The 22,766-nt window shown below is 41.0% G+C and overlaps 1 protein-coding gene across 1 annotated transcript in view; it reads left to right on the plus strand.

The window, feature by feature from the left end:
• The window catches only part of LOC150084650 (papilin-like), a 967,274-nt gene that overhangs the window by 142,124 nt on the left and 802,384 nt on the right, over nt 1–22,766 (plus strand). The window contains exon 2 of the mRNA XM_090376529.1: nt 19,877–19,928. Within this exon, the coding sequence (XP_090232655.1) occupies nt 19,877–19,928 (52 nt within the window). The remainder of the gene's footprint in view (nt 1–19,876; nt 19,929–22,766) is intronic.

Consider the following 22,766-nt stretch of genomic DNA (forward strand, 5'->3'; position numbering starts at 1 on the left):
ACTTTCAATAAGGCTCATAAAAAAATATTTACATATACAGTATATTTATACAGATTCCAAATTGAATTCTTTATATATATAGGAACTATGATACAAGACAATTCACCATCTCACACACACACACATCATCAACTATTCTCAAATATTTCCTCATATATATACATAATTTACGTTGGTTAACACAGCCCTTTCTTTCCCTTTTCCTTATTGGTAATCTCTCACTCACAGTTTATAAATTCCGACTATTGCTTAGGAAAAGGTGCTTCTCTTCCTTTACAGGTTTACACACATCACTTTACATCAGTTATCTCTTACTAAAAATCACCAACGTCTATTCAATCACCAGTTAAATCAATTTCTATTTTCATCACCTTACATCAGTAGTACTTACTACAAATAACTTATTTCTATTAAATCACCTGTCAAATCAATTACTATTCTCACCTTACAATCAGTAGTGCTTACTACAACACCTCACCCACAAGCATCTTTGTTACTTCCCTGTTCTGATACAGGGTAGGATTCCCCTTTTCTCTCAAGGTTTCTCAATAAAATAATTTTTTTTTTCCTTTTACACATTATCTAGAATCTTAGCTATTATACTGTATTATCATCTGTTAACACATTGTCTATAGTAATAACGTGGGTTACCACATTCTCATCCTACTATGCCTATGATTTATTATATTATTAATTCCCTTATATATTTTTTTCCTTCTTTACCCCCTTTAGTACCCGTACATCATTTCATGTTATTAAATTTATCTATAATCTAACGCAACTTAATTGTACATTACAAAAAAGGATTTCCTTTGAAAGAAACTGTAAAACAATTCCTCACTGAGTTTAACTTAAATCTATGAGTTCGGGGTTCAATAAAAAAACTGGAACACAGTTCCTCCCCCCCCCCCTTTTTTTTGTCTCCGTGGCAGACAGGTTTCTCACATCTTTTTCAAATCTTTCTAGCGGTCTATCTCTTCTTCTGAGGCACTTCGACTCGACATGGACTCTTCTACTCAAGTAGATTTCTCGACTCGCATATCTGCACACTTATCTTATCCTCGACCAGATCGGATCTAGACACATCTGTAGATTTCTACAGGGATATTCATGTGTTGTTGTTGCGGTTGTTATTTGTTATTTGGTTTTTAGGAGCATTAGCAACTAAGGCCATTTTGCTCAGGGGATATGCGGTGGTCATTAACTGACCTTTCCGCATCCTCCGTATTTGGTGGTCACGGGCTCGAACCCCGGTCTGATCAAGAAGCTTGTGCTATGCACTGCTGCTCCTGCCCACCTGGCTACGGAGTCGCCTTTGTTGTTGCGGACCCCAGGGTTACCCCCCATTAGCTGCTATTGTACTTGTGTTGAAGCTTACGCCAAAACCGGCCATTTGTATGTAGTGTGTTGGATGTCTAAATGTTATGTGTGTGCTTGTGTTTTTGTAAAGGACGGCACCTTTACAAAAGGTGGCAGTGATCACAGTGTACTGATGTGGGATTTACTTAAAGATATAATTACCATCAGGGATAAAGGAAAGGGTTTTTGCTTCCGTAAAGGTGACTACAGTGGTCTCAGACAGATTTTAAATTCTGTACAGTGGGATCAACTGATGATGTTACCAACAGTAAATTCTAAGTGAGAGGCATTCAAGGAATTAATCGTGGAAGCTTCTAAACGTTTCATACCTATTAAGAAATATTGTTCAAGGGTTAGGCCTAAATGGTTGTCAAAACTAATGAGACTCGTGGCAGAGAAGAAAAATGCATGGGATACATATAAATTAACATGTGACACAGAAGCCTACGATAGATATAAGCTGGTCTGTAACTAAGTTACAAAGGAGGTTAGTCAGGCGAAGGCAGATTACGAGAAATCTTTGGCAAAGGATGATAAGAAAAACAGCAAGGATTTCTTTACTTATATAAACTCTAAAAGGAAGGCGACGAATCAGATTGGTCCACTCGATATCGATGGTTCGACTGTTGATGATCCTGCTCAGATACCAAACAAACCGAATGAGTATTTTGCATCTACATTCACACATGAGGAGTTATTAAGGATTGAAAATGGCAGAAGGTTATCAAATTGTAGCAGGGTGCTTAATGATTTTGTAATAACTGAGAGCAAATTGGAGGAGAAATTGTTGAAGTTATCCATAAGAAAGGCACCTGGGGTGGATGGGATCTATCCAGTTATATTAAAGGAGGTGGCAGAGGAAGTAAGCAAATACTTAGCCATAATTATGAGACCATCCTTGGACTCGGAGGTCCCCACGGACTGGAGATGTGCAAATGTATCCCCAGTTCACAAAGGGGGATCGAAGGGTGACACGAGTAATTACAGACCAGTTAGTTTAACTTCTGTTCCGGGTAAAATAATGGAGTTACTGGTTATAGATGCATTGCAGGATCATCTAGACAAGGCTGCAGCAATAATTCGGACACAGCATGGGTTTGTTAAGGGAAAGCCTTGTCTGACAAATTTGATAGGATATTATGATGTGATTACAAAGGGACTGGATGCAAAAAATAATTTTGATGTCATATACTTGGATTTCAGGAAAGCTTTTGACACTGTTGCGCATGGAAGACTATTGTACAATTTGGAGCAGAATGGCATTAAGGGTAAGTTGCTACAATGAATAAAAGGATGGTTGAATGGGAGAAGACAGAGGGTGGTAATCAATGGGCGCTGCTCTTCATGCACTAAAGTTATTAGTGGAGTACCACAGGGTTCGGTGTTGGGTCCAGTGTTGTTTTGTATATTTATCAATGATATTGATGAATGTATATCAGGCTGAGTGTTGAAGATTGCAGATAATTCAATGTTTGGCAGAGTTGTTAATGATAGTAATGACAGTGTGCTACTGCAACAGGATCTAGAAAATTTGGTAAGATGTGCTGAGAAGTGGCAACTGAAGTTTAACCTTGACAAATGCAAAGTACTGCATATGGACAGAAGTAACCCCAGAGGAAGGTACCAACTGTGTGGTACTACACATAGGGTGGTAGAAAATGAAAAAGACCTAGGAGTACTTACGCAGTTAGATATGAAGTTTTCCGAGCAATGCAGACAGGCTGCCAGAGGTCATGGGGTTTTGTCAATGATATACAGGAATTTTGCTAGCAGGGAAAAGGAGGTAACTGTCCCTCTGTATAAGGCAAAGGTCAGGCCGCGCCTTGAGTGCTGTGTACAGGTCTGGAGGCCTCATTTTAGGAAGGATGTATATTGCTTGAGCGTGTACAGAGAAGGGTAACAAGATCGGTCAGGGGAATGAAGGGATCCTCTTACCAAGAGAGACTTAAGTTCTGCAAATTGCAGCGGCTGGACACTAGGTACCTGCGAGGTGATCTGATTGAGGTGTATAAGGCTTTGAATGGGTTGAGCACGGTGAATTCTGATGGGATTCTTCCACTTGTTCAGATTACGAACCTAAGGGGACATAAATTCAAATTGAGGAAAGACAGCTGTAGAATAGATGTGCGGAAATTTGCCTTTAGCCAGCGGGTGGTTAATTGCTGGAACAAACTTCCATCTGTCGCTGTGAAAGTTGATAGGTTAAATAAATTTAAGGAGGAACTGTACAAACATTTAGACGGAATGGTTGTGTGAATTTTCTTTTTTTTTTTTGGCTAATGCTGCATAAGCTCATACGCTTGCTTTCTTGCATCACATGCCACTATTACTATTACCTAGAACATCTGTTCAACTCCGCCTCGTGTCACTGTGACGAGCATAATTAACTGTAAAGTCCAGAAATTGTTTGGTGTAGGTTTGTGTGTATTATGTGTGTGTTCTGTTGTTCTCTTCTGGCCGCTTGGGTACCCAGAAGAATGTTACCTGGAGAGATGATTCTGGGTACCCATCCACACCACGGGAAGGTGGGCCAGTTCCAGTAAAACACGTACTGTCTCAAATGAGACTGTGACTCACCTGGTGTTTCCAGCAGATGAGCCAGGATCCTCTGGGGGGGGGGGGGAGGCCCATTCCAGAGGGATAAGCAAAACAGAGAAAAGAGAGAAAAGGGGAAAAATAATAAAAAACCACCCGTGGTGCAGGCTTTGAAATAAAAATTTTTAAATAATAATAATAAATAAATAAATAAAATAATAATAAATTCCTGTTCTAGATGGCTCATTCCAGGCAGAACACAAGGGGAAAAAAGAGAGAGAGAGAGAGAGAGAGAGAGAGAGAGAGAGAGAGAGAGAGAGAGAGAGAGAGAGAGAGAAAGAAAGGAAAAATAAAATAAGAAAAGTAAATAAATAAATAATAAATAACATCACTACACTTGAGAAAAAAAAAAGATAAAATAAAGGAAGGAGGGGAAAAAAAACCCTTCTATCTAATCCATTTCAGGCCCAATGCTGGAGGTGTTCACCACTCTATATGATCTCCTCCTTCGAGCAAAGACTTCCGTAGCAAAGTTGTGAATAGCAGATAAACATTCAGGGGTTAGGAGTAACTGGTCTAATTGATTTTAAGATATTGGAATGGTGTTCACTAAATCTTGCCTCAGATCTTCGTACAGAATACAGTCAAATAGGAGGTGCCTCCATTTTCCTTGGCTCCACGATACACAGGTCAGTCGTGCAGAGGCCTAGTTGGTGCAGTTTTTCATTAAGATAGCCGTGTCCTGTAACCAGGAAGGAAGTCTCCATGGTGAGGGAAAGCCAGGATTGGACAGACTTAGAGGATGTAAAGGTGACGTCAGGAATGAATCCTCTGGTAACCATCCCAACCTGGGACGTATTCCAGCAGGTCTGCCAAATTCACTAACTCATTGTAGCATCTGGCTTTCTCAGCTTTTTGGTCGGCGTCAAGATCAAGCTCGATGTCAAGGAACTTAGTGCAGATGTTATTTTTAATTATAAATACTAGTCCTCTGTAGACAGCATAGAGATCCAGAGAAAGAGTTCTAGTTATGACCTGGATGGCTGCTGTAGACACCGTTCTGCAACTCTTAGGGTTGCCAGTAACATTGTACGTTGGATGGAACTAAATCTCTCTCTCATCTTGACCAAGCCAACTCGGTGAAACCTGGCGCCTGCCGCGTATGTGCCGATCGGCAGGAAGACTACTTTATAGTAGAGACGAAGTGTCATCTTGGAAAGGCCCCAGTCATTCCTGGAGATACAAATAATGGAGCGAGATAGCTTCTTGACTTTTGATCTGAGATGGGTGAGGTGTGGCACGAAGCTCAGTTTGTGATCAATAACCACTCTGAGAATGGTAGTTTCAGTAACTGTGGGTAGTCGGATTCCAGCGATTTTAACCTGTGGTGGGTGCCTGAGGTCTAGATTGTGCTTAAAGATCATCATTTTGGTTTTACTTGGGTTAATGCGGAGTTTTTCAAGGTTGCCCAGGAGGAGAGATCAGACAGGAACGGATTGGCATTGTGTTCACTGGCATTCCTAGATTTTCCAGATATAACAATCGTAAGGTCATTGGCAAAGGCTACAACTTTGGTGTTCTCAAAGGAGTGGAAGAGCCAATCCTGTAGAACCATATTCCACACCAGAGGCCCCAAAACCTACCCCCGAGGGCATCCCCGAGAGACAGGCCTGAGGACATGTTGACACTTAGATTTTAGGATAACAGTTCTTTCAGAGCAGTAGCTAAAGAAAAGTTTATATAGTTGATGGGAACAGGAGGCAGACTGGAGGCAATCCAAGGTGCTGTCTCGTCAGACAGTGTCGAACGCTCCCCCAAAATCAACGAAAATTGCAATTCAAACTTGGCCTCGAAGTTTTCTATATATAACACCAGATCGAAAAGAGCCTCTTCACAGGAGGGTCCTGGTGTGAAGCCATATTGATGCGGAGAGATTCTTAAACTATGAGACGTTCGAGAATTTTCCCTAGATTTGCTAAGAGGGCAAAGGGATGGAAGGAGTGAGGATCTGAAGTGGTTTCTTTATCAGGCGCAGAAGAGCAGATTTCCGGGCCTTGGGAAATAAACCTTCCTGGAGGCATTTATTGTACAACAGGAGGAGGTATAGCGGCCTTAGTTTCAACAGACAGAAGATGAAGGTGTACTCTATCAGGCCAGGGCATTTGTTGAGGTTCATTTTCTGTAGTACTGTGGTCAGCTCTTCCAGGGTAAAAGGATCCGTTGTACTTTCCTTGGTGTAACTGCGATTTGCTCTTCTGATTGCTGTATGCTCTGGGAGATCCTCAGCAACATTATCTGAAGGAAACAACCTATCAAGGATTAGGTTGGCTGAATCATGCCATTTGGAGTTATCCTGTACAAGTGTACAGCGTTGAAAAGTTCAGGTGTGAAGGTTTTATCTCTTCTGATTTTATACACTTCATCCCAAGTAAACCCCAATTTTCTTAACAAAGCTCATCCAGGTTGTTTTCTTCCTGGCTACTATGGCTTTAGTATAGTCGTTTTTCTTTGGGATGTAGTCACTGTAGAGTCGCTCAACTTCTGGGGGCGGCCAGTCTGGGTGCCGCTGGTAGTAGCGATGGGTCCGCAGTCCCAATCTCCAAAGTCTAGAGAGATCATTGGTCCACCAAGTAGAGACAACAGGTCAGAATATTTTCTTTTTTCCAGATTTATAGGCATGCTTTGAGGATTGCTTGTTGGAGAGCAGTTACCAGTTCATTTGCTTGTGTGGATTCATATTGATTTGGCTCACTTGCAGGGAAGTCGCCTTTAATAGAATGTTCAAAGGATTGCCAGTCAACATTTCTGGTGGAGAACCTTACAAGTGCAGGCAGTCTTATCTGGCTGTCTTTTTTGAGCGGGGTTAAGTTAATGAGGAAAAGTATGACTCTGTGGTCACTGAAGTTCCAGTCTGGGATAACCTTCCAGAGACCAGGGGGAAAGGTCCCTAGTGGAGATGGTGACAGTGAATTTTGATTCACCTATAGAGCTACTATAAGTGGTGTAGGGACTGGGTTGGTTGTGTATTGTGAGGGTTCTATTCAGGACCCTCACAATATACAACCAACCAGAAGTGCTCCACGGGCATCAGCAGTAAGGCAAAACCATAACTCAGACTTGCCATTAAAGTCAGAGGCAACTAGAAGAGATTTTCAGCTGAGGAAGTCGAGAGCGTATTCCAGGAAGTTAAGTGAGGTGTTAAAATCAGCAGATGGGGGACAATACAGCGACAGCAAAAAGAATTACCTAGTGGCATATGTGATCATACATGTGGCAAACTGATTGCAGAGGCCATGTATTACGAGAACGTCCAAATCCTTGTTTAGAATGGCGATACATGTCTTTGGGTCCTCCAAGATAGGCTGGATAATTCGTGTGTGTGCATCGAGAAGTCTGTAATTTTGGATCGGTTTTTAGCAGCATAAGGCTCCTGAATTGCAATCACATCCACTTCATGCAGCTCAACAGCCAGGCGAATCTCATTGGCAACGGCACGAGACCTGTGCCCATTGATTTGCTTCACTTTGAGGTATCGGTGGCCGGGTGTGACTGGCGACAGTGTCCATTGGAGGGGAGAGTATTCCAGGAAGACCGTCCTCTAGTTCTGGAAGGAATGGGATTGAGGCTATTCATCAGCGGTCCTTAGCTTTACGAGTTCTAGAGCCTTCTGATATTCTGGACATGCTGTATCCCAGACTGGTTATGGGGCGGCAGTGCCTCTTGCAATTGACACAGCTGGGCTCCTCTTCATGGTGCAGACACTCAGCATGTACATCGCCGCTTCTGGTGCAGTGACCACAGGATGGGGAATTATGGGAACAGCTCTGGGAGGTGTTCCCATATCGAAGGTAGTGGAAGCATTTCGTAACTATTGTGAACTGGCGGAATCTGTGGGCATAGCAGCCTAAGTAAATTTGATCTGAAGAGAAGATGTGCTTAAAGATTCGTGGACTGAAGCTGGTTACAGATGTGAACTTCACATCTGTGTTCAGTAGTAGGAGACGTGCGCCGGGGTGCATATGCCCAGATGGTGGCTGCTTCCTGGTGGCAGAGATGTCCGATTTTACACACATTACACACCACAGAGACACACACATACACTTATATTTCAGGCCGTAATATGGGATTCTGTGCATACAGATTATATAGGTGGAGATAGCCGCAAGGTTGGGTGCTACCCTTGTCATTCGTCACTACTACTGCTACTATGTTCAGTAGCACTGAACTTAGATTTGGTACTGAATCTAAAGGTAGTCTCTGTCTTCACTTCATCCCAAGCAAACCCGTAGTCTACTAGGTTCTTATGGAACAGGTCTTCTAGCACCTCTTCGTTTCTCAGTTCCTTAGGTGTGTCATACACTATGATGGATGGATTGGATTGTTTTGGTGGAGCTATGGCGACCCCAGCTGTGGACAGAGAGCAACTGGCTGAGATGGACCTCAGGTCCTCTTGAGTAGCTGTTTCTGGCAGCACTCCTTTGTTTCTGATTGGCCAGAGGGACTTAACCTTTAGGTTCTTATATTTCGTTCTGATGGTGTTCTGTACCAAATCTTTCACTTTGCTGCTTCTTTTTAACTCCGAGTTTTCACTCGCTCGTAGAAGAAGGAGATGCTGTTGTCTCTTCTCTGCAGGCTGAGGCTGTAGGGTGCTCACTTCACATGGGTGGAAGACCTAGGGATGCCAGGTTTGAAGGCTCCAGCATAGAATGTGGTTCCAGTGGGAAGTCCGGAGGTGGTGGGATCCTTGGCAGCTGCACATTCATGGTCAATAGAGGCTGGAAGTTTAGTCAAGGTATTGATCACTTTCTCCAGCACTGAAGTTTTCGATCTGAGCTCATCATTTACGGCTTTTAGCCTTTCATTATCTATTAACAGCTCAGTTATTATGGACTGCAGGCTAGACCAAAGTTCCTGGACATAGTTCCCAGCTACTTTAGTAAATCTATTTGAGTCATTGTTTAAGAATGCAAATAGATGTTCCCAGAGCTGTGAGATTGCTTGGTGGAGGGACACTGGCCCAATCATGGGTCCCCCATTAATTTCACTCTGGGATGTTGGAATTCCTAATCTCGTAGAGGGTTTTAGTCTAGCTGCAACGGCATTTGCAAGAGCTGTTGGAGTTTGAACTTGGGTGATGCTTTTGGCTTCCAGTTTAGAAGCAAGACCTATGGGAACAGCAGGGACTGCAGATGCAACAGCTGCATACATCAATTTAGTGCATGAATGAAAGGAAAATTAGATACAGTGGGAATAGTATGGGATGGTAGGGGAAGGAAAGTATAGAAAATCAGAGGATCAAACAGATGGATCCGCCAACGAAACGGAAGTTATAGAAGAACATAGATTAAAGACATAGGAGGAAGTGGAAAAATACACATCTTTCAGGAGAAATTTTTCTTGAGAAATTTCATCTCTACATAGAAACAGCAGCATTTGAAGATCTTCAGCAGGCTGCCATCATGGGAAAAATCATCCTACAACCACTTCCAGTCAGGATCAGCAAGTTAAAGTTAACTCCATGGTCCCATCCTCTTGAGTGAATGAAGAAGAAGGTTGATGTACTATATCAAACCAGAATTAGCAAGGTAATTTCCTCTTCCTGGTCCATTATTTTGAAGAAAGAAGTTGATGGTCTCCAACAAACTAACAATGATACGGGGTAGAGTTTAGTCCTGAGTCTATCAGTCACACGGGTCCAACAATGACATAGCACTGGATTAACGTCAAGATTAAACTTATTATTCAATTAATCAGATTTAATCCAGTGAGCTACTCTACCAATAAAATCCCATTGGAACAGTTAGGAACTTCACATCCCAAGAAATGAATACCTTATATATACAATTTATATACAAGTCACTCAACACAGTTTATCCAAACAACTTTTCAGTGTAGGTGAAATTTTAAAATGTCAAGAAATAAGTTTATCTGACGATACGACATAACAGATACCTATAGCTTAACAAACAAGTAAATTTCAGTCTAGCCATCAATAATTTCTACATGACAGAATCCAACATGTTAATCAGCCGTAAGAGGCGATCTAAGTTCTCTGGAAAGTACGCATAGCAAATAAGTTGAGTGCCTTAAAAGCATTTAAGGTTCGAATCAACAATTCCTTATCACTAGGAAAGACACCAGTGGTTAACTGCAGTTCATTTCTAAAATCTCTATATAGGTGGCAATCCACAAGAATGTGATCAACATCTTCCTCGAGCCCACAAATACATAATTGAGTGGGAGACAATCTTAGTTTATAGAGTTTACTATTCAAACTCCTATGTCCAGTCAGTAAATAAGATCCATACAGACCAGGGGAAAAACCAAAGGAAATCCCCTTTCTTCAATTCCATGGCAGTAGGAATGAATTTTCTTGTTACCTTACCAAGCACAGAAGTGTTCCAGTCATCTTGTCATTTGTTAACAAAAATGGATCGAAGACGTTTTAGCTCTGTAGAAATTGAAGTATTTAAATCGAGTTGATTATCGAGAGAAGTAGCATATTCCTTTTTTAAGTTATACAGTGTATTTCAGATACCTGTATTTAATTACCTGTACTTCATAATGAATAGGCAGCCTTCCAGTTAAAACTTTAAGTGCCACAGTTGAGGTAGTACTGGTCATCATGAGAAGAACCACCTGCTGTGCTTGGATAGCTGTTTTCGTCGCTCTTTATCCCCAAGCACCAGCGCCATAAGCAAGGATGGAGAGGAAGATACAATTGTAATATAACGTGTGGCCCTTCAAGACCCACTCTTTTCTGGTAACTTGCCGTAGTCCGGATAGGAATGACTTGCATTTTTCTTTAATAAATTTTACATGAGGGATGAAGCTCAACGAGTCATCTAGCATGATTTCTAGATATTTGGTAGTAGAAGTATATTTAATTGGTTGTCCATTATATCTAATCACAGGAGGGTGCCCTTTATCCAATCTGTCTTTGAGCAAAACCACATCTGTGTGGTTTTGCTCAAAGGTGTCTACATCTTTTGCTCAAAGATCACACAGATGTGAATTTGCCAGTAGACACCTTTAGGTGTCTACTGGCAAATGAATTTTGCAAATGTGAATTTTCTAGTAGACACCTAAAGGTGTCTACTAGAAAATTCACATCTGTGTAGTTTTGCTAGTAGATACCTGTAACATATGAATATCTGACCAGTCCGAAAATACTTTGAGGACATGATTGGCAACGTCTTCTAGTGACTTCCTAGAATTACCATTGATCAGGACTGTGAGGTCATCTGCACATGCTATCATGCAAGTAGCATCAAACCTTTTAGACAGCCTTGAATCGAACACTAAGTTCCAACACAAGGGCCCCAAGATGGACCCTGTCAACAGCCTCTAGTAACATTCCTGGCAACTTGAAGCGTTCCACCTTTAACAACCAGAGATTGTTGAGAAAAATAACTTTTCAACAGGTTAAACAGAGGTAAAGATACTTCAGCCTCCTGGAACCTCGCCAGCGCACTTTGCCACCAAATGATATCAAAAGCCTCTTTGAAGTCCACAAAGAGGACAATAAGGTATTTTAATGTATATTCTCTTTGGAGAGCCAGTAAGGAGGCAATGGAATCTTAAGTACCTTTTCCTCGGAAAAAGCTAAATTGTGCAGACGATGATAATCCCCTGGAGTTGTACACAGTTAAGAGCCTGGAAGCAATGACTTTGTCTAATGCCTTGCCCAAAACGGGGAGCAAGGCAATATTAATCACATACTGTAGATTCCTCCAGCATGTGATTAATTGTGTAGATTCCTACACAATTAATCACATGCTGTTTCAGAAATACAGCATGTGATTCCATGCTAGACACGCTGATCAACTGAGACTGGACTCTCTCTTTCCACACACACTTGCGTACCTAGCTCATTGTCGACTGATCGCATCTAGACACTTGTAGATGCCTACATGAAATTTCTTTAGAAATACAGCGTGATTATGTTGCTAGACACACCGACCACCCGACGACTAGCCAATTGTACTGTTATTTTAACTTTAGAACACATGTTCCTCACTTGTCCGCACTCCCCCCACCCTTAAAAAAAACACCTTTTTTTTCCCTTTTTTGTTTCTCTTTTTCTTCTTCATCTCAGATCTCTGACATCTCTCTCTCTCTCTGTTTCCGATCTCACTCGAACTCTAAAACTCTTAATTCTAAAAAATTCTCCCTGTCCTCACCTCCTCTTCGCCTCAGTACTTTTTTTTTTTTCATCTCTCTTTCACGATTTGCGAACTCCGAACTCAAACTCTAAAACAGCTGTAACTCTAACTCGAACCCACGATACACTCAAAAACTTTTTGAACCTCCTTCCGAACCCTTTTTCCTCAGAAGTTTTGAACGCCTCCCACAGGATTTCAACCAATCCAAATGCTATGCTTAGTTTTTCTCTCTTTCCTATTTTGCTAAAAAAACTTACTACAACCTTCTCCCTTGTGAACACAACAAACTCCTCTGTTGTAATTTTCTTATTTCTCTGTGTATTTCTCACTTCAGCATTACAACTATGCGAAGCGCCTCAAAAAGTAGCTATTTTTGTGTTTACACCTTCCTTGCTAAATGTTGCCAACTTACCTAAAATCGACAATGGCGCAGTCTTTTTCAATGCAAACGCCGGACTGTCCCAATGTATGTCCAGGTGCGGCTTACATCAAAGGCGCTTCAGAACTGGGTCCGCTGTTTACGACCTTTTCTCGCTCTTTTGCAAATAACCACTCCTTCTTTCCCTATTATGGGCCACTGTTTTTGTTTACCCTCAGTTCATCCTTTTTTTTTTGTATTACTTGATATTTTTGTCTCCATTTAACTGCTATTTAATTCACACCTTTAAAACCTCCCTATTTCTAAATCCAGTGTTTTAAAACCTTAATATTTACCATATTCAAACCTTAATATTTACGATATTCAAACTTAATATTCAAACCTAAATATTTATGATATTCAAACTTAATATTCAAACCTAAATATTTATGATATTCAAACTTAATATTCAAACCTTAATATTTACCATATTCAAACCTTAATAATTTCCAATTTTTCTCCCCTTCGTAAATTTATTTCAAATAAATAATATTTTCATCATATTTGTAAGAGTATACTCTTACAGTATAATGATTTCGCCACGTTTCTACTTTGAATAGGTTTCTGTTCGAATCCAGTAGGAGACTGAAGGAATTTTTAGGACTTTTCAATCGGGACATAGTTAGTCGAGCTCAAACGCTTCTCCACCCCCATTTGTGAGTTATTTTCTGCGTTTTTTAGCATGTAAATCGGGTACACCAACAAGCGTATTCTGCAAATATCCGTAAACACACACTTTCACTGAATAATATCCAGCGAATCATAAGTTTTATCTACATTTCAACTGAAACTGGAGTAGTATGGCCCCGGTAGACGATCTCATCATGGACAGCTTTATGATCAGAAGGGATTAGGAAAAGAAAATAAGTAATGAATTATGCTTGGAGCATGGATATTAGCTTGATTATTTAAGTCAAGCTGAAATTAATGAATCACATATCTAATATAATTGGAATATATCCGATGCTTTTCTGCATATAATCTGTATAACTTCAGAGTATGTATATAATTTCATCCTTTTGTGTAAAATTGAACTTCTGTGTAAATTTCTCGGGTCAAGCTCGCATGTATAAAATAAATAAATCTGTAGCCATTGTCAATCCACTGTAGGATGGAGGACTCCTCCAGAAGTCATGTTGAGGAAAATGGATCATAATCTGCTACGCTGGTCCATTGGGGTTAGCAGATCAACGATAATTAGCAGTCAGGAGCTTGAACCCTGGTCTAATTGCACAGCATGTACTATTGCACTCGCTACGTACTTCCTGCCTTAAAAAACTGAACATACTGAGAGCTTTATCTGCAATGGGGAGCAGACCGTACATCTTTGCTTCTGCTATATATAGCATTGATCAGATCCCGTTTGGATTATGGTGCTCCAATCTACGATTCTGCCCGAAAGAGTACACTACGCTGGTTGGACTCTATACAGCGTAGTGCACTGCGCATTGCCCTTGGCGCATTCAGGACATCCCCTACCCAAAGTTTATATATTGAAGCACATGAGCCCCCTCTTTGTCTCCGCAGGAAAACACTACTTCGTAAGTATGCAGCCCGAATACAAAACTGCTGTCAGCATCCTATTGGGCCGTATCTCTTTAATCCACCACTGCAAAACCTTTATAGAAATAAACCCAGTAAAATAAGACCGGCAGGCTTACGCCTAATTGAAATAACACAGAGTTGGAATATTCCTAATGTCAACAGGCTAGATGTTGTGAAATCCTTTCACCCACCTTGGACACCTCCTCCACAATTAACTTGTGATACTTATCTTAAAAAATGGGGAAAGAATCTTCTACCGTCACTCAACGTGAAACAACTCCATGCAAGCCATATTCAGAAATATGCTAGTTTATTGCCAATATATACTGATGGCTCCAAATCATCACACTCAGCTGTTGGAGCAGCAGCAGTATTTCCCTCTACAATCATTTCTGCTTCCCTTCCACCTGAGTATAGCAGCTTCTCTGCAGAACTTCATGCAATAAAGTTAGCTTTAGAAAACCTGAATCTCTACCCATCTCTAAAATATATTGTATACACTGACTCTCTAAGCTCAATTACAGCAATACAAAACTTTTCTTATAAGGTTCATCCTATATTAAACCAAATCAGAAGCCTATTATTAAAAATTGAGGAACGTCATCAATCAGTGACCTTTTGCTGGATCCCAGCCCATTCGGGGATAAAAGGGAATGAACTCGCTGACAAAACTGCCAAAAATCCATCAACTTATGATTTAACCCTTGCTCCTATTCCAATCTATGACTATAAACATATCAGACAAACAACATGTCTTGTGATGTGGAAAGAGTTATGGCACACCCAGAGCAATAATAAACTTTATCAGTTGAAACAGGATCCACAGTTTTGGCGTTCTAGCACCAAAACAGTACGAAGAGAAGAAGTAGTGCTTGCACGAGCACGGATAGGACATACATATCTGATTCACCTACTTACAGGAGAGGATCCTCCTCATTGTCCACACTGTTCCTCGCACTTATCAGTCAAACACATTCTCATTGACTGCCCTCACTATGATCAGGACAGAATATCCATCCTCCTTTCCCTAAAAAATCTTCCGGAACCGAAGACATTAAAAAATATTATAGGTGACGATGCAAACATCAATGAATTCTTCTCTTTTTTGAAAAAAATTGGATTGTATCATAAATTTTAAAACATCACTCTATTAAACCATAAATTGATTCTATCTGAAATTTGATTTTTATTATTTTCCTACGAATAGGCGCACTATAGCCCCAGCAGCTCGTGCGCCATTAAACCCCCATCACAACAAGAACAACAACTATTGCACTCGTGCCTCTGACCACTTGGCTAGTCTGCGCGTGCAGCACAGTGGTAAGGTCACCATCCTCCCCACACCAGAAGGAAAAGGCCCAAGTTCGAATTCCGTCGATGACGTGAGGAACTTTAATGGGCTTTTTTCACTCCGTGGCTGAGGTAGAGGGTCACAGGTGTAGATAGAAAAGTTGACCTCCCCAGAAACTGGGGTTTTCGTCTAGCAAAGCAGACAGATTGACCCTAGAACACATGTAATTAACAGACTTAAGACACACACCACAGAAGATGAATTTAGTTATTCGGGTGGCCTAAAAATAATAATAGTTTTTTCGATCACTTGGCTACAAAGGCCTCAAGTGTGCATGTAACCTGTTATATGTGTAGTACTTCGCACCTAAGTTTATAAATAACACCCTCCTGGCACATAGCTGTCCCGGGGTAGTTCGCATTTCGTGGATAAATAAACAGATAATAATAATAATAATAATAATAATGCAAAAAAAAAAAAAAAAAAAAGAAGAAGGAAAAAAAAGAAAAAGGCGTCTCCGGAACAAGAACACAGGAAACATTCAAAATACTCATTCAGACGTGAGGAACTTTAATGGGCTTTTTTCACTCTGTGGCTGAGTTAGAGGGGTCACAGGTGTAGATAGAAAAGTTTGACCTCCCCAGAAACTGGGGTTTTCGTCTAGCAAAGCAGAACAGATTGACCCTAGAACACATGTAATTAACAGACTTAAGACACAGAAACATACTCAGAAACAGCCAGTCTGAAGAAAATTGCACAGTTTTTAAAATTATTTATGATGTTTGAGGAATTAACAATAAATAAATTATATGTGTCATGTATCACGAAGAGCAGTTGGTATAGTGATAATTGCAGCAACAAAAAAAAAAAAAAGAGAAAAAAAAAATCAGAAAACATGGCAAAGTGTTTTGTGAAAAACACAGCTATAAGCAGGTCTCATTTACGTGAAAGCAGAAGACGAGATGGACAGCGTTGTGACCAGAATTGTTTGGGAAAAAAGAAAATAAGTAGTAATAATAGTAGTAGTAGTAGAGGCATGTGATGCAAAAAAGCAAGCGTAAGAGCTTGCTCAGATAGCCTAAATAAATTTAAGGCTGAGCTAGACAGGTATTTGGAACGAATGGAGAGGTGAAATGGAAATGGTTTTTTTTTGGCTGATGCTGCATAGGCTTGCTTTCTTGCATCATATGCCTCTACTAATGATAATGCTAATGTTAAAGTTGACGAGCAGATTGGGAGCAATATCCATTGTCTTTTTCACTATTTTGAGTTCAAGTAGGTCTGGTCCTAGGCATTTATTCCCTTTGATGTGTTCTGCAGCATTGATGAGTTCCTCCCTGCTGAAGGTTGGTTCAGTTGTCTGAGTTGGTTAGTCCTAATTTTCTTGGCATATAAGCAGTTGCTCACTGGTTGTTGGTTCCGCTTCCGACTTGAAGACTGTAGGATGTTGACTGCTGAGTGCCCCCAGGTTGTTGTTAGATCTCCATTTGGTAGCCTTGTTGCCATATTGACTGTGCCCCTGGGGAGTTTGTTAGTGGCGATTTTGTACACGACCCACAGAGATAGTTGTTGCCCATTGTCGAGACCATTTGTTCCCAAGTGTCTGTTTACTTTTACGGATTTGCACTGTATATGCATTCCTGGCTTCCCTATATTGCTGGCGGAGGGTTCGACCACCATAGCTGGGCAGGTTCTTCTTCTGGCCCTCTGAAAGGCTTTGTGTCGCATTTGGGTTTCTTTTCTCAGCCGTTGTAGGTTCGGATTCCCCCAGCGCATGGCTCTTGGGGTTGGATTCCACCTAGGTATGACAAGATTGCTGGCTTGCATGATCAGTGCAGTTGTCTTCATTTGGAGCTGGTTGGGGTCCTCAGTGGTTTGAAGTTCCTCTTGGTGCTCCTGCACTGCAGCAGTCGGGGTGGTTCAAAGGAGTTCCCAGTTAGTTTTCTTGATAGAGTATCTGTGCAGCATTTGTCTAGGTGTTGGTGCTCTGTTGAGTGAGCGGGTAAGCTGGAATGTCAGGGCTCGATGATCGGAGGTGGTACAAGCATGCTGGACCCTCCATCTAATTATTTTATTTGCTCTGTTTCTGGTGGCCATAGAGACATTGATCGTTGCCTCCCACAGCTGTTGCAGAATGTCGGTAGGTTGTTGATGAGGTTTAGAACTGCGAATGGGGCATTTGCCAGGAACTCCTCCAACCTCTGGCCATTCCGGGTTTCCTGATTGTCAGCTGTGTGGCTATGCCACACTGGGTGACCTCCAGTTAACGTCCACTCCAATGATTATTTTGGCATGTGGAAGAGCGTCCAGAACAGAGTGGAGGTACTGAACCGTGAATGTGATAGCCTCTCCTTGGCGGCAATATAAGGCCACCACGTTTTTCTGCTTAATCGTGGGGACTGTTTTCGCATCCTCCAGCTTATCGTGTTGGTCTGTGCAGAGAAGGTTGGAGATAGCTTGCTGAGTGGCAGTGCTCAAGTCGTGACTGTTGTTTTCAGTTTCTAAAGGCATTTTGCACAGAAGTCGGATTATCAAAGAATTTCAGATAGCCAGATGCAGGATATGCTTTGGGGGAATTGCTGTCAAAATGATGTCATATGAAGGTAACTACTTAATGTTCAGGGCCAAAACTAATCTTAAATAAGTACAATCAATTCACTACATAAAACAGTTCAAGCAATCAAATTAATAAATGTTAGTCACTGCTAGAGTGAAGGAAACTGTTCCCGAGAAAAGCATAGCAAAGAAGGCCACTGCGATTGACAAAATAAACTGTGGTGTTCAGTTAATCGCCTTCCAAACTGAAGGTCACCACAACCCCCAGGTAAGGCTATTAACAGGGTGCTAGGATGACACCTTAACGCCCGCAAAAATAGTAGTGTTTGACCTTGTGTTTCCCAGCCACTGACTAACAGCCTTTATAGCTAAGAACTTTGACCGTGTCACTCAGCAGCCAACAGAAAATCTTAATGCACATACATATCACATAGGAAAATTTTCAAATAAAGATTACCTGGTGACAATCTGCATAATGTAAGTTGAAGGACGAGAAGAACATCTGATAAGGCATCTATTAGTATGAATTTAGATTTAATAAGCAAGAAGAAACTATATAGATTTTTAAAAACTTGAAGAGCATACAAATCACTTGTCCACACACTACATGCACATGCTACTTCTGATGATGTTTAGGTAGGTGGTAGATGTCAGAGTGCCCTGCATATGGGTGCCTCCGTAGCCAGGTGGGCAGGAGCAGCAGTGCGTAGCACATGCTTCTTGATTAGACCGGTGTTCGAGCCCGTGACCACCAAATATGGAGGATGCGGAAAGGTCAGGGAATGACCACTGCATATCTCCAGAGCAATATGGCCTTAGTTGCTAATGCTCCTAAAAAAAACCAAATAACAAACAAACAGCCTGGCACGTGGATGACTAGACCCAGGGGGTATCCCAGCAGAACATCGCCCAAAGCATGACACTGCTGCCACCGCTTGTTTTCATCCCACAGTGCATCCAGGCACTGTGGCAGGCTGACAATCAGGAAACCCGGAATGGCCAGAGGTTGGAGGAGTTCCTGGCAAATGCCCCATTCGCAGTTCTAACCCTCATCAACAACCTACCGACATTCTGCAACAGCTGTGGGAGGCAACGATCAATGTCTCTATGGCTTCCCCAGATAAATGATGCACAAGTACCCAGCTGTTCACATGGTGTAACAGGAAACGTGATTCATCAGACCAGATGACCTTCTTCCAATCACTCAAGGTCCAGTTTCTATGCTCGCATGCCCATTGTAGGCACTGTTGCCGGTGAACCGTGGTTAGCATGGCCACTCGGAGTGGCCTGTGGCTACGTAGCCCCATTTTTGGCAGGGTTCGATGTACTGTGTGTGTGTGTGCGTGTTGTGACACATTACTCCTGTCACCAGCATTCCAATTACTGGCGAGTTGCGTCACAGTTGCCCTTCTGTTGCCACATATCATCTGGGAGAGCATTTGCTCACCTCGAGCATTGCCGAGCCGTGGTCGTCCAACACCTCGCCGGCAGTTCGCGGGTTCCCCCTCCTTGGACCACTTTCAGTAGGTACTAATCACGGCTGACTGTGAGTATCCCACCATCTGTGCCGTTTCGGATATGCTCTGACCCAATCGTCTGTCCATTACAGACGATTGGGTCAGAGTTTGGCCATTGTCAAACTCGCTTAGGTCCACTGCCTTTCCCATCTGAAGAGCAAGAGTAACACTGATTAACAGAGCTCAGTATCAGGCGTTTTTTATACTGTGTCCCAACCCGCGGACGCACCATAGTTCACCTGCAGTTGCTTCGATTTGCATAACGACTTGCTTGTCATAATGTTTTGGCTCATCGGTGTATGTACATTGTATTCATTTAGTTGCAATAAAGATTTTCTCTCTAATTAAAAAATATTATTTCTCTCTTAACTACATGCATGTTTCGCTATATATATATATATATATATATATATATCCAAAAAAAAAAAAATAATAATAAAAAAAAAATATATATATATATATACTGAGTTCTGTCGATTTTGTTTTCCAGATGGATCTTTTTGACAATCATATTTTGTGTAATACCATCTTCAAAAGCCAATGTAAGCATTCTTATTTTTTATGTATTTTAGTTGTTATTTTTTATGTATTTTAGTTGTTATATTGCATTATTTTCTCATTTAAAATACTTTTCTTGATGTCTTGTATTTTAACTATTTCTGTTTATTTATTATTATTTTTATGCACATTAGCAATATTTGTAAAGCACCTGTTTCTTCTTTCATGTCCGTTCTTTCTCATGTTATAACTCGACTCCTAGTTGATGGATTTTCATAAAATTTTATATTTGGTTTAGAAAGATTTTTAGACTCATCTCACACTTCATTAAAATCAGACCAATAAAATTTCGGCAGTCATTTCTTTGTCCGGCCCTTCTGTGTGTAATAATTCCCAGAGGATAGATTTATATGAAATTTTATGTTTGGCTCCTTTAGAGAGAGATTTGTGGTGGGCAGCAGCACTTACTCTTACCATCGTGAGATGATTACAGAAACTAGAATCAGGACTGGAAACCTGAAGACTTAGGTTTCCAGTCCTGAGGGTACAGCTGCGATGTGGAAAGCAAGGGGAAAGCTACCACAATAACTTTCCCAAGAATACAACATGACTAGCCAAACAACAAAAATGGCCCTCTGTCTCAGGCTGCCCTTAAATGGCCAGAGGACTCAAAGAATCATCCAGTTTATTTCCTCAAATGATAAGCCAGATTCTTATAAAACTAAATTCAAAAACAGATAAGCCACTTAAAATTGTGATGTGGAATGTCAAAGGTCTGTATCAAGCAGGGAAATTAGAAAATGTCGCAAAAGAACTTGACAACACGAATGGCGATATTCTGGGCCTAGGGGAAGTGCAGTGGCCAAGACAAGGCAAAACAAGTACAGTGAGAGGATACAAACTCATACTCTGGCAGAAATGAACATCACAGGAGTGGGAATTCTTATCGAGAATGAAAAGATCAAATTCCTAAATGGATAGTGGTCTTTTTCAGACAGGATTGTTTTAGCTCAATTTAATACTCTTCCAATACCACTCAACATCATATAGGTCTGTGGACCAACAACATCATACACTGATGAAGAATACCAAGATTTTTTCTAGAAGACCTCAAATACATCCTAAACTGGGCCAAAAGAAAAGGAATCAATGTAATTATGGGAGATTTCAATGCCAAAGTTGGAGCAGGCAGAATTGGCAACATGATTGGCCTTTTTGGATTGGGAACAAGAAATGAACTGGGAGATGCACTGGTTGACTTTTGCCAAGAGAATGAAATGGTCATTACGAACTCTGGTTCATCTATCAGCACGAAGACTATACACATGGAAAGCTCCAATGATGCCCAATCAAAGATTAATTGAAATCAGATCAACTATCTGATTTCAAAGGGATGGAAATCTGATCAACGGATCAGATTTCCATCCCTGCCACTGGGAGGCAGGTTCTACTATCCAGCAAGGGCTTCCTCATTTTAAACACAGAATGAACAAAATTATTATACATCATTAACCCCCATTTAAGATGCCAACTGAACCACTACTCAAGCCAAAGCTTATACGTAGTTTGGTCTCGGCGGTATTTTTCTTAAGTTGCAATAAAACAATTCAATAAAATTAAAACAACTTAACTCAACTTAAACACAAGGAGTGCAATTTACCTCTTAGCCCTGATTCTAATGGATACGATATTGGAGGCACATCATAGCCTCCCACCTATCCAAATGGATCAGATTTCCATCCCTGCCACTGGGAGGCAGGTTCTACTATCCAGCAAGTGCTTCCTCATTTTAAACACAGAATGAACAAAATTATTATACATCATTACCAATCAAAGATTCTAATTCATTACCACTCCAAGATTCTACATCATTACCAATCAAAGATTCTAAAACATCATCAAAAGCTTCAAAGTGTATCCTGAAGCTGATATCGGTTCAGACCACTGCAACTAATAGGGGAGCTGGTTATAAAATTAAAGACATCAAGAGTAAAGGACTGAAGAAAGGCTGAGACAAAGAAAAACTTAGCCAGCCTGCATATTGGGAGAAATTTCACAAGTGTAACGGAAGAGCGAATTGAGAATAGTAATTTTGTTCTGCTATATAGAGACCCAGAATTGGAGTGGACCCAGTTCCAGAAGATAATGACAGATGCTGCAAATGCAACTTTTGGATGGGCCCAAAGGAAAGCCAAACAGCAGTGGATGACAAGATGACAAGTTTGATTAGAACGGAAATAAGAATGGAGAAGAGATGCAAAAGAATTGAATATCTGCAAAATAAGCATAAATAAGGAACATTTCATCCACAAAGAAGTGAAGGAACTATGCAACATCAGGAAAAACCACGCAAGAGGTCACATTCTCGATAAAAACAACAGGGAAATAGTGGACACTAAAGGACAGATGGCAAGAATATTTGAGGGAACTATGTAGTGTAAAGTGTGTTAGTTGTCGATGGCACTGTGGGTTTCCCCCCATCTTCGCTAACTGCGATGAGAACAGAGAACTAAGAAACAACAACACCCAAACCGATAGTGAACATCAAGACTTTCCGATGGAAGAACTGCAGCAAGCCGAAATGCTCAAGTACCTCAGAACAAGAGGAAAATATCAGCTTCTCAATATTTTCAATGATATCCTCAATGGATGAATCCTTTCGCTTGACTTTCTCAGATCCATCTTTAGTCTCATACCAAAAAAGACAGGAGCAGCAAAATGTACAGACCACGACACAATAAGCTTCGTAAGCCATACCATGAAAGTTCTCTTGAAGATGATTCTACGAAGAATTGAAGGCAAGATACAAGAGCAAATTGGAAAAGACCAGATGGATTTTAAAAAGGAGGGTGCTACAAGAGAAGCAACTTTTACCCTGAATA

Source organism: Mastigoproctus giganteus, chromosome 6 (genome assembly GCF_048544385.1).
Source record: "Mastigoproctus giganteus isolate SK-2022 chromosome 6, ASM4854438v1, whole genome shotgun sequence".
NCBI lineage: Eukaryota > Metazoa > Arthropoda > Arachnida > Uropygi > Thelyphonidae > Mastigoproctus > Mastigoproctus giganteus.